This window comes from Astatotilapia calliptera, chromosome 14 (assembly GCF_964374335.1).
Source record: "Astatotilapia calliptera chromosome 14, fAstCal68.1, whole genome shotgun sequence".
In the NCBI taxonomy this organism is placed as follows: Eukaryota; Metazoa; Chordata; class Actinopteri; order Cichliformes; family Cichlidae; genus Astatotilapia; species Astatotilapia calliptera.
The window spans coordinates 7,370,704-7,384,185 of NC_137435.1; the positions used below are offsets into that span (position 1 = coordinate 7,370,704).

Consider the following 13,482-nt stretch of genomic DNA (forward strand, 5'->3'; position numbering starts at 1 on the left):
GAAACGCTCATATCCACATCTGGTTGCTGCCAACTCCCGCAGCCACGTTGTAGGTCTGTAATTACTGTGGCTGTACTCGTGTCTGTGTTATTTACTCACCAATTACTCACTCAGTCATTTCATATTCTATCCTATTTTATCATTAGATAAAAAATCAATGTAGCTTCCTCATTGTCTGCTTACTAATTAAATATATTGATCAAAGATAATGCATGAGTTATGTTGGAATAAAAAAGGGAAAAGATGTAGAGCAAAGCTACACTGACAATAGAAGACAGGGTGGTGACAGCTGCGGGTGAATCAATAGGGAGCGCAGAGACAATCATTTCCATCCGTGCTCTGGTGGCATGCTGTTTCCAAATGGGCCAAGGTGTTATGACAGAGTATCTCTAGGATAGCTGTCCAAGACAATTAAAACAGGAAAAAATGGCAAGACAGCTACGGATGGGAATCAGAAATTGGTTCCGGTTCAAGACCTGTTCCAATCTATCGGAACTGTATTACTCCTGCTTTTTTCTTTTATCAGTGCTGGCATGTTTTCTGACATGAGCACATTGCACAACAGTGACATCAAAGTCATAACTGTGAAGCATGTGCAAATGTGCAAACTTTTTTCTTTTTCTTCTTTTATTGTTTTTATTATTATCTCTTTTATTGGGACAGCTGTTGAACATAACAGTAGTTTGCCTTTTTACATTTTCTTTGCTGTCACATTTTAACTTATAATTGAAAAATAAAGAAGACGGAAAAAGAAGAGAAAAGAAAAGAAGAAAAAAACAAAAACAAACAAAAACACCCCCCCCCCCCAAAAAAAACAACAACAACAAACAAACAAACAAACAAACAAAAAACTAGGGTTAGGAGGCAGCAGGGCAGGTAGGTTTACGTAGAACTCAGGGTTGTAACATCATACACAAAATCACACCTCATATGCTTAACATAGTCTGTCCATTTAGACCATATTCCGTAGAAGGTATCCCTCTGAAGTTTAAGAGAAAATGACACTTTTTCCATCGTATAGATCTCTTGTACAGAATGTATCCAGTCTTCTATCGTTGGTGGTTCAGGCTTAAGCCATCTTCTCGTAAGAGGCTTTTTACTTGCGGCCAGAAGGATATACAGGAGTCTTCTGTCGTTGGAATTCAGTTTATCCACTGGTGCATTGCACAAAAACATGGTCTCAAAAGTTGAAGGAAAAAAAAATGAAAAAACATTTTGTAAATGATCATGGATTAGAGACCAATACTGGCGAATATCTTTACAGTCCCAAAAGATGTGGAAATGGTTAGCTCCATCTCCACCACATCTCCAACATTTATCACCAATTCCTCGATATCTTTGTTGAGCAGGGGTAATGAAAAATCTCATAATGCTTTTCCAGCAAAATTCACGCCAAACATTAGACCCAGTGGTAGCCCACTGTATCTTGCATGCGTGAGCCCAACACTTCTCTGTAATTGTCAAATTACCCTCCTTTTCCCACTTCGCTTTAATATGTCGTTTTTACACCGCCGGATGCTGTTATATAATTTAGAAATAATTTTACTTTGCACTTCAGATTTGATTAGTAATAAGGATGTTTCTACAAATTGTAATTCGTTTAGGTTCACTTTTAAGTTTTGATTAAAATAATTTCTGATCTGTAGATATCTAAAAAAAATCATCAGATCCCAAGTCATGTTTACTCCTTAAAGATTCAAAGCTTTGAAATGCACCCTTATGGACAAATGAATAATAATTGGTTATACCTTTTGAAATCCAGCTTTTGAATCTATTATCATATTGATTTGGAGTAAAATCCGAATCATATGCACACCATCTTAAAACCTTAGAGGCATTTTCCAAACCACCAATTTTTATTACTTCTTTCCAAGCTGATATCATTATTTGCAGTATAGGTTTATCTGCCATATGTATTTTATTCTGTAATTTTATGTCCAATATTAAAGCTGAAACTGGTATTTCTTTTACTATTGTTCCTTCAACATCTTTCCATCCGGCGGTGTAGTTTGGACAACAGAGACAAATCAGCGGTCTTAACTGAGCTGCACAATAATATTCTCGTAGACAGGGAAGCCCACGACCTCCCTTTTCTTTCTTTAATTGAAGCGTTTTATATTTAACTCTAGCTTTTTTCCCATTCCAGATATATTTTGACAATGTTCTATCCCATACCGCAAACTGTTTTTGTGGTATGGTAATCGGTAGAGACTGAAACAAATACAGCAGTCGGGGAAGAATATTTAATCTGATTGATTCAATCCTGGAGTGTAGGTCCAGAAATGGAATAGTGTTCCATCTTTGTATATCTGATTTTATGGGTTCATTTAGAGGGGCATAGTTGGCATTGAACTTTTTGGTGAAGTCACGATGTATTACCACCCCTAAATACCTAATGCTATCTGCATCCCATTTCCATTTATAACGATTCTTGATTTCAACTGGTGGTTCGTAATTTAAAGTTAATACCTGCGTTTTATTTATATTGACCTTATATCCCGATAAAGAACCATACTGTGATAGTGCTTCCATGAGATGGGGGAGTGCCTGTGAGGGACAAGTTAATGTTAAAAGTAAGTCGTCAGCAAATAATGCTAATTTCTGTTCCCCTCCTGGCGTTCGTACTCATGTTATATGCTGACTCTGCCTAATCCACTGACTTAATGGTTCTATAAACAAAGCAAAAAGCAGCGGTGAAATGCAGCAACCCTGTCGTGTACCTCGTTCCAGTATAAATGATTCGGTGAGGTCCCCATTGATTTGGATTTTAGCTGTTGGTTTGTTGTATAACTCTGAGATAATATCAATTATAGATTTATCAAAATTAAACTTCTCAAGCACTTTGTATAAAAAGGACCATCTCACTGAGTCAAACGCCTTCTCAGCATCTAAGCTTAACACTAAGGTCTCTAATTTTTGTTTGTCAACTTGCCGCAATATATGCAAAACCTTTCTGATGTTGTCCTGGGCCTGCCTATGTTTAATAAAACCCGTTTGGTCATTATGTATTAACCTAGGTAATATCATTTCTAATCTCTTAGAGATAATAGATGTGAACAACTTGTAGTCAATATTCAACACACTGATTGGGCGATAGTTGCTACATTCTAATTGATCTTTTCCTTCTTTTGGTATAATGGAAATTATTGCTTCCCTCCATGAAGGAGGGATAATTTTCTTTTCCATTACCCAATTAAATGTCTTTATCGTGGTGGGGATCAAATGATCCTGCATTATTTTATACCATTCAGGGCCGAACCCATCTGGCCCCGCCATTTTCCCTCCCTTTAATCTTTTAATTGCCAAGTAAATTTCTTCTTTAGTTATTGTGGACAACAGCATTTTATTTTGTTCCTCTGTCACACCTTGCAACTTTAGACCTGAAAAGGAAGCATAGTTTAATTTTCCCCAGTTCAGTTTCTATTTGTCCATTAAGAGGATTCTTTATTCTTTATTCTATGCTTGTTGCTTCCTAAGTTTAAGAGACAGAAGTCTTAGTGATTTCCTCCCTACCTCGCATTGCTGTTGTTTAATAAAAACGATTTTCTTTTGTATATCTATCATATTTAAATCATCTATTTTTTTCCTAAGTTTTATTATGTCAGATTTGATATCATCATCCAGCGTCACAGAATGTAGATGTTGTAGCTCAGGTAAGAGGATATACTAATTATTTTTCCTCTAATTACTGCCTTCAATGCATCCCATAATATTCCTGGAGATACCTCCTCATTTTCATTATACTCTAAATAAGTTTCTATTTCCTCTTTCAAACTCTCTTTAATATTTGGATAATTTAAAATGTTTGTATTCAGCCTCCATAAGGTTGATCTATTTTTGCTATTCAGGCAGATCTCAAGATTAACCGGGTTATGATCTGAGATGGTACAAGCGCCTATTTCACAGCTTTTAATTCTAAATAGGTCATTCTTAAACATGAGAATATAATCTAGCCTAGAATATACATTGTGTGGAATTGAGAAGTGGGTATACTTTCTGTCATTTGGGTGTAAATCTCTCCACACATCTAGTAGTCCAAAATCGTCCATAAAATGCACCATTCTTCTTCCAGTACTCCTCTGATCGCCTTTTCCATTTGAAGAGTCTAACTTGGCATTTAATGTGACGTTAAAGTCACCACCGCAAATGAAAATTGCCTGACTCCTTGTTGTTGCCAAATTCAAAATCTGCTCATATAAGGACCAGTCACTGCCTGGGGGAATATACACATTTAAGAGAGTAGTCATTATACCCTGAATTTTACCCATTATCAATATATATCTGCCTTCTTTATCTTTAAATTCCGAAATATGTTCATAGTTCAAAGTTGAGGATATCAAAATTGCCACCCCCCTTCGCCTCCCAGAACTATGGGAGGAATAGAAGACATGTTTGAAACCTAATTTGTTAAGTTTTGCATGATCTTTGTCACCTAGATGTGTTTCCTGCATCAGAACAATTTCTCTGTAAAACTCATAGAAATACCTATCTCTAAAGTCAACAACAGTGAAAAACATTGAAATGTGGACAAGCCAATTGTCCCCATCTAACACTGAATTGAATGTAAAATGTGACTGGAATCAATTTTAGATAAAAGATCAATCACAGTTGTTTGTAAAAGACATTAGACATTAAAAGAAGCTATCTTCAGTCATTGGGATTCCAGGATTTTTAATTTTGTGTGTTGTTGTTCCAAGATTGCTCACTGTCAGGAGCTGATAAACTGTCCATTTAGTGCTGGATCTGTCTCTTTCTAGGCACAGGAAATGGTGGGCATAGCAAATTGATTGGTGGTGTGGACTGAGTGCTTGCAAATCAGAGTTGTGTGGCAGGTCATTCTATTGGGTGTTTAAATGAAAAAGTGCCGTATACCCAATGTTTTTTCTTTTGTTTTGTTTTTTTTTCTTAATCTTTCAGTGTGGTCACTACCTGAACTATCCTTTAGTTATTTCACCAAAACAAAGTTCAGTAATCCAGTGAGGGTTTTTTTATTTCAGTTTTTAAAGACACTGACTATGCTGTGTATATATAAACATGATATTTAAAGGGCATGTACCACAATTTTCATTAAATGTGCCACAAAGTCGGTTTCACAAGTCACTCTGAGGCATAATTGTGAAGACTATGGAATGAAGGCCATGAAGACCTAATCACCTGCCCCAGGTTAGAGGTCTGTCACTTGATCTCCACACTTTGCCATTGCTTCAGCTAAATGTTAGCAGCCATCATTATGCTCCAAAAAGCTACAATTCTGGAATGAAACATCCATTGTTCTAGTCATGAACAGTAACAACAGGGTCAAAAAACATACTTGGACACATAACTCTATAATTGTAAAGTTCCATGTGATTTAAATTAGAACTTATTAAAAAAGTAAAATAGAAAAGGAAATGCAACTTTCTGGTTTTTACTGGCTTTTAACATTTTCCTGTTGTTGTTTTTTACCACTGTAGTGGTTCAAAGTACGTAGTTTCAAAAGAAATACATAAGCTGTCTGTTTGTTCTTTGTCTCTCGCTGAGTACAGCATGTTTTTGTGGAGGTACTATCACTCGGGGAGAACAAAAGCTTTATTGTTACCTCACCAAATCAAAATTACTTCCCTCATCAAATGATGAAGTCAAAGGCTATCAGCAGAAATAATGATGGTTCTGTATAAATTCATTATATCTTACTGTATTTGTTTTTATTTGCACTGAAAGCTTTCGTTTCCATGCTGTTCTAGATCTTGGTGCTTTCAGTACAAAGGCCCGGGGTGGGGTTTCTGTGCGTGAAGGCCAAGGTGTGGTACTCATGTGTACCCCTCCTCCCCATTCACCAGGTAAGAGTTTAGTTTTTCAATCACAGGCAGAAGAAGAAATTCATTTTTTGCTTTTATTACCACTCCAGTGTGAGTTATTGCTCCCACTGTTTATTTTTATGTTATGCATTGTATTTTGATTATTTATATTTCATAGCTGTTCACTGTCCTGTCTATCCATCTATCCATGCTGTTCATATTAGTGTGCCAAGTTACAGTGACCAAAGAGCCAGAACTCCACTTATGAAAGATTAAATTTACTGGATCATTACAACTAGAAAGAAATGTTACACGGCCAATTATTTCACACAGCCACCATCTTTAATGCCATATATCCCTCTCTATAGTCGTCCTTAAATATAAGCTCTTATGAGGTTTTCTGTTTGCATCAGCTCTGTCATTCTCCTGCACTGCACCCATGGGAACGTTTGCCAAGTGCTCTTCAGCACCCATACACATTTCTAGATGCCATTTTGCATCTCATGGTAGCAACCAGAGAGTCGGTGACAAAATAGCTTGTTTAAAAGAGACGCAGTCAATAATTAATGTTGCGTAATGACTGACAGATGTAAGTGTAGTACAGAGTTTTCTCAACCTTAAAGTTTTTCATCAGTCATAGTGCAGATGTTGCCCTTGCTCAAGGAGTATGTGTGAATATGAATTTTTCACAGGGAGTTTGAAAATCAACCCCTCATACATACATGCATTTAATTTTTTGACCAAGGTCTCTTCTTGAATGCTTGGAACTCTGATTGGCATGTGATTGAAATCAAACACTGGCGATGATGTTAGCATGATGACAGCATAATGGAAATAGTGATTTTCTGTCTTTTGAAATTTGTTGCAGTCTTACTACTATAAACTGTAAAATTGACCCAGGTTTCATAATGACATACTTTAAGTCCCCCGTGTTGAATTGCTTGCATTATATTCATTATGCGGGCCAAGTGGATCAATACAGAATATATTATACAATCACTCAGCCGTTAAATGCGTAATTCAGGGCAACTGCATTAGATTTAAAATTTATTAGTCTAACAGAAAATCAGCATTTAAAGAGTAAATAAGAAAATCCATTGAAAATTTAATCTACAAAATACATTTGTGCTACACAGAATAATTGAAGGACCTTAGCTTGTTGATTAAGAAATTTCTGGTTTCCTGTACCTGTTCCTTGTATATATGTGGTTAAATGATACAGTAAGATACAAACTGCTTGTCAGGGAACAAGCTTGGATATTGTTGTCTTGATTTCTATTTTATAAGCTTACCTTCCCTCAACTATAAACCTAAGCTTCTAAGCTTTTACAGCATTGCATTTATCCACAAAAAGCGTTGCTACACTAATCATACTTTAGGCCAAAAATGAATAGTACTTGATCTCCCCTTTTTATGTTGTGATATTAACTTTTAGGTTTAAAAGGGATATGAGAGGCCAGTCTCAACATGTTGTTGAGCCTTTATTTTGATGCTTATTTTTTCATATTTACAGATTATACTCAAAAACACAATACAGGTAAGATTATGATTTATTTCTTCGGCATTGCTTACACGAAATGAAAAATGATCTCAAAAAACTTTGATTAGATGCCTCATCCATAGAATATCCTACTGTGATGAATGCTTTGGTGTGTCACAGTTCAAATTCATATTGAAGAGGGAGTGCTAAAAAATGTTTGGGCTAAAATGGCTGTGGGAGGATTCAAAGACATTAAAATGTCACTTATTTTGCAAAGGCCTTGTGAGTAAAAATAGCTGTGAGTCACTGAGATATGAAAAGTTGATCATCTTCCGTTTGATGGTTTTGAGAAGTTTCTGTGTGTTTTGGGTAAATGCTGCGTATAAAGAATAGAAAGAGTGTAATGAAACTCTGGCGTCTTTGACAATGCTTATTGTCTAGAACAAGGTCTGTTATCTTTTATATCAGCAATGATATTCTGTGTTAAGTTATTCTTTTTAGTTTTACAGGGTCCTGTTTGACTTGTGGACCAGAATCTGGAATATCACTATTTTACCTGTTCTTCCCTCTTCGGGGAAGAATAGCAACATATGATGCTAACTTTGGACAGTAATCTGTTAAAATACAGTATTTAGGAGTCCACTAACACTGAGCTTAAATTGAGTGTTGAATTTAGTCATAAGATCTGTGCACTAATAATGTTGCATCTTTAAAACATCAGTTATTCATTATTTACCAAGAAGACAAGAAGCTTATCCTTTCTTTGTCTGTTTCTTTCATGGATTATGGATCCAGATCGAAGAGTTGTAGCACAAAAGTTCAATGTTCAATGGGATGCAGCGTTCCACAGATTGAATTTAATTGTGTTTCACACTTTAATATTGATCTTGGCTATGTATAAATGTGTAACACATGGAAATATGTCACAGTTTAGCTCTGTATTTACCATATTCATCTATCCATTTATCCATACATTAAACTGTCACTTCTGCCACATTCATAAGGTACAAATGGCTAAAATACAATACATCTTACCAAGTACTTTATTACAGGTATCAGGTATTTATATCTTCTACTCTTACTGCATTTTGTTTGAAATCTAAAAAAGATTGTGATCCATCTACATCGATAATCATTCAGAATTATTTGCTATAAAAGCCAGCTAAATCTGTTTTTAATGACTCTGAATACATTCATAAGCACGTTCATACACATGACCAAGCTTATTGGAATCACTCTGTCCTGGAATGATACCCTATCATATGCTAGTTTTACCTTTCTGATAATCACCGGTTAATTAGATTAACCTCCCTGCAAATAACAGGGTCTTTAAAGTCTTCTTCTCTGAACTTTAAGCACCTTAATATTATTTTTTAGATTAATTTAGTCTGTGATGATCAATTGGCTTTGTTGCTACATAAAATCCATACTCATGACTCCTTTAAATCATCACTGTTTCAGTATTATATTGAGCATTAAGCAGTGTTAGGCAATAAGCAGTAATGCAAAATGCGTCTATACAGTACTTTAGACCATTTCATAACCAGTGTATTTTTAGTATATAAATGTTATATTTCAGTACATTGCAATAGTTTATTTGTTAAAGAGGTTAAGAAGACCTTTTTGGGTACTCTTACACAGATAAAGAGCTGATCAAAATTCATACATGTAAAAGTTTTTTTCCTAATGTGTACAGTATCTGTCTTAACTTGCTTTTCAGAGATTATCTACAGCTGGGTGTTTAATGAATTCCCCTCGTTTGTCGCCGAGGACAGTCGACGCTTCATTTCCCAGGACACGGGAAACCTCTATATTTCGAAGGTGCAGCCCTCTGATGTAGGAAGTTACATCTGTCTGGTGAAAAACACAGTGACAAATGCAAGAGTTCTTAGTCCCCCAACACCTCTGACACTGAAAACCGACGGTGAGTGTTTTTTTGGGTACATAACACAGAACATTTTAAAGTTCAATGTTTGTTTGACAGTAACAGAAAGCTAAAACTACATTTTATATTCTGTGTGTGTACAATATTGTGTAGAAATGCATTTGGAGGAAAATTTCAGATCAGATAGGTTAATAAAGTCGGGTGTTCTTCTGCTTTCCACTGAGCCTCATGTTTGTAGAGGGCGTTTTGAATTCCATACACACCATAAATAGATAGTGAGCAATGCTTTAACATTAGTGCGGGGAGCCTTCTTAGCTCACAATGTGCTTTGGTGAAACTGGCCATCGGGGAAATCATTTTCCTGCATAAAATTAACTGAATCAATGGCCCTTGCTGTGGATGGGAATTTGCTCTTTTATACTAGCCTCTCAGGAGCCATGGTGTGGAGCTGTTTGTTGGATACAGGTGTGGATTTCACCTACAGGCTTTTTTACATCCGACTACACAGAGAAACGTCCATCACTTCACGCAGGTGCCTGTCTTTGTCAAGGTTTCAAAGAGCCACTGAGATTACATCCCCAGTGAATCTGTGAAATGGCCTCTGTGCCTCAGAAACACGTTTGTTCCAAATGTTACAACGCAAATTTACCTCTTTACAATTACATGCCTTCCGGCAAGATTCTTGCTCTGTATTTGCATAACCTTGTGTGAAGTGGCCCTCTGAGACATACAAAACACTTTGCACATAACAGTGCTAAATTGGTTTGTGTCTCTGTAACTGAGCTGCAAAATGTAGTCATAAGGGCATATGGTCAGTCGGCTATTAGCATTTTAATATTTTTCATGGTTGGATAAAGAAACAGAAGATTAGTTGTTGCTGTGTTTTTTTTTTTCAAATAGTGAATGAACGAAGGAAAATGAGTTCTGCACCAACCGTGTCCTATTTGGTAATGACACATGGGTTGAAGAACAGCACCCTCACCTGCAACACAACACGGCCAAATCTAATCACTACACCTGTAGGTCCATTACGCCAAAGAACGTCTTGGCATCTCTTGCTCAAATCTCATGATGCTTAGCAGCCTCTTATGTTGTGAATTTGGGTGTAAAATTCTGAAAATTACATTGGCGCACCTCACAGCAGTCGCCCAAATGTTGCCGTGCTGTTCCCACCCTTCAGTCATTGGAGTCTGACCAATTAGACACTGCAATCTGTGCCTCAGTAAAAATGAGTGATTATTACACAGCAGACAGTTCAAGCTGGATCTGTGCGTGGCTCACCACTGTCAGCTCCAGCCCTCACTCTCTTAATCAAAACAAGCATCTGGGTTCCATTATACCCAGCTGGAGGCCATTGATCGTCAGATCACAATCCACCTTCAGCAGAACGGGGCTAAACGCTAAACTCCAGACTAATACACCTTTTAAAAACAGTTCATCTCAGAAACACCTCTTTGATTTTCTGCTTTAGTGAATTTCGAAGCAATTGCACAGTGTTGCCCTACATAGCATTATTTTGCTGTGGTTCTGGATGTGAACCAGTGTAAAGCACGTACAGCATATACGTACGTAGCTGTTTTGTTGCTTTTGCTTTCCCTCTAACATCCTTCTTTTGTTTAACATATAGATATATTATTTCCATTAAATACAACACAAACCTCAAAGCAGTTTTACATTAATCAGCTTTGCGTTAGCGGCCTATCGTGTTTACTTTAGGTGTGCATGCTTTAAGCTGTCACATAATTGCCTTTGTTGATACTTGTTATGCATAAAAACATTACAAAGTAAATTGTCACTGATAGTAAACTGATTACAGCTTCAGAAGTTATGGATGCATGCTTTTATATTAACTCCGTAAGACCCAACCCATCAAAAAATAGCCAGAAAATTCCGATTTTTTTGGAACTGAGATATTTATTAACCCTTATTACAAAATCCACAAAAGTTTTGGGTTTTTTTTGCTATATCATGGTGTTTATGATATCGCATTTGATACATTGGGTGTTTTTGGCAACTTTTTGTTAACAACAATTTTAGACAAAAAAAAAGAGTTTAGTATTGATCATGTTGATGAGATAGAGGTCTCAGAAACTCATGTATTAAATATGATACAAATGGCATTATAGGGATAAACAGTAGCTAAATCTGAGGTAATAAAACAAAATTCAAGAAACTGGACTAAAAATTGCAGATATATTCATGTCTTATGGTTAGTGAAAAATAAGGAATTTATCCATCAATAAATCTCATGTAGCTGGGAGAGTACCTTATAAATACAGAAATGCAACCAAAATCTATGGTGTATTTTTATCGTTTATACAGATAAGTGCTGCAATTTTTATTTGGGCTTCGGCAGCACAGCTGTCATTAATGTCATAACATATTTTCTGTCTCACTACTGTGTCAATAATATCAGTGAAAGACAATGTTTGCAGGCACATCTATGCATGGGCATGTTTTTCTCTGCTTCACTTTACTAAATTATTATTGAAGACCTCTGGTTCATAGATATATCGGATGTCAGAATGATTTTTTTTGGCCAACATACTGTAGAGGCATAGTCAAAACAACTCCCTGTCCTTGAATGAATACACATTTGAAAAGGAAAGAAAATAATTGTCATTGTTCTTAATAGCACATTGTATACGTCTATGTTCTTTTTGAAGTTTAAAAACATTTAATTTAAAGAGCGTTAAATGTGCTATTTTTAATGAAAACAAATATATAATGTGCATATAATGCATATAATCTGTACATGCACAGATTAATTAATCAAGTGCATATATGACCCGGAGTTGTCAATTTATTATTTCCTTTTATTTTATTTTCAATTAAAGTTTCAGAAGTTTTGATTTTGATCGGCATCATAAAACCTATCTGTTGCTGGGTCAGAGGCCTAATAATACATTCTTTTAAATTTGTATTAACTTGGATTTTCAGTAAAAGTTAACAGGCATTATAGTTTGAAATTGGTTGGCAGAAGAATGAAATACAACGAGAAAATAATCAAATTTTCATGTGATTAATAAATGAAATTGGAACATAAAATATAATGCTACGCTGTAGGGTTGGTAATGTTTTAGCACACCGAGTCTACACATTAGTTCTTCCAATTCTATCAAGTCCAGCCACTGAGACTGAATATGATATTGAATATACTATGGCAAGAGCCAGTGAAATATTGCAAATTCATTATATGTGAAGGGCTGCTTTGGAGCCATAAATGTTGAGAATGAGATTGAAATTGAAAAGTTCTTTGGAACAAATATCATAAAACTCCTTTTCCATGCATAGTGGGCCACAATTCAATAACCCCACTCCCTTTCTTCATTCATTTTATCACATAAAAAGTGTCAGGTGCATGTAGTAGAAGGTGTAATTATGGTTTCTCAAATGTCAAGCGGGTCATTTGTCCTGGTGCTCATGTACTTTATAATGCATGTGGAGTCGTGCTACACATGCTCTGATATGTTTTGATGTGTATTCAAGTTCAGCTGTGGATGTGTGATGTTCAAATGCAATGATTGTGTATTTAACATTACCGTATGTCACCGTTCTCTTCACGCTGCTGCTAAGCGGCTCTCTTTGTATGCCTGCAGACTTTCCTGTTGGTTGTTTATATATGTATACACTGTTAATCTCTGTGTAAAAAGTAGTCAGTATTGCCTTCACTGGCACAATATTTTGCAAATCGTTGCCAGAGTCAGAACACAGTTTGGAGAAAGAGCTTTAAAGTATGTCACCCCCCTTTTTTTCCTGGAATCATTTACAGAAGAACCTGAAATTGGCAGAATAGATTTTCTTTGAGGGGTTTTATATCATTTTTTAAGGATCAAAAAATGGTTCTCTTGGTCAGTGTGAATGCTCCTGAGGATGCGTTTGTTCTCATATTATTGCATGTGAACTGGATGCTGTATTTGCTTGCTCGTTGCTTGTTGTGTGTCAGTTATATTTGCTCATTTATATTTGTATTTGTTACAAATGCTGCTTCTATCCTGGCCTTGGCTCTTGAAAAAGAGATTTTAATCTCAGTGAGACTTTTACCTGGATAAATAAAGGATTTAAATATAACACATATTTTCCTTTGAGAAAAGTAAAACATTCAGATAATATTCATATTGCAAACACCCATTTAATAAGACAGATAACAGTAAATCCCTTTAAATGATGATGTTTTTCTTTGTTACACTTTTTTTCTTTTTTGTTTATTACCATCTCTGACACATCATCCTAGTAAATGAAAATAAATAGCCGGCTTAACATACAGATGAATAAACAAAGGAAACGTCCTCTGGCGATGGCTTAGAACAGAGGTGTTAGTCATAGTGGCACTTAGCAAG

At 35.9% G+C, this 13,482-nt stretch overlaps 1 protein-coding gene across 4 annotated transcripts in view; it reads left to right on the plus strand.

Annotated features, from left to right (window-relative positions):
- cntn5 (contactin 5) overlaps positions 1 to 13,482 on the plus strand; it is a 114,608-nt gene that overhangs the window by 65,308 nt on the left and 35,818 nt on the right. For 2 of the 4 annotated variants that reach the window (XM_026191357.2, XM_026191358.2), the window contains exons 6-8: positions 5,724 to 5,819; positions 7,291 to 7,314; positions 8,978 to 9,181. In XM_026191357.2, the coding sequence (XP_026047142.2) occupies positions 5,724 to 5,819; positions 7,291 to 7,314; positions 8,978 to 9,181 (324 nt within the window). The remainder of the gene's footprint in view (positions 1 to 5,723; positions 5,820 to 7,290; positions 7,315 to 8,977; positions 9,182 to 13,482) is intronic. The other 2 variants (XM_026191359.2, XM_026191360.2) reach the window with 1 other exon arrangement.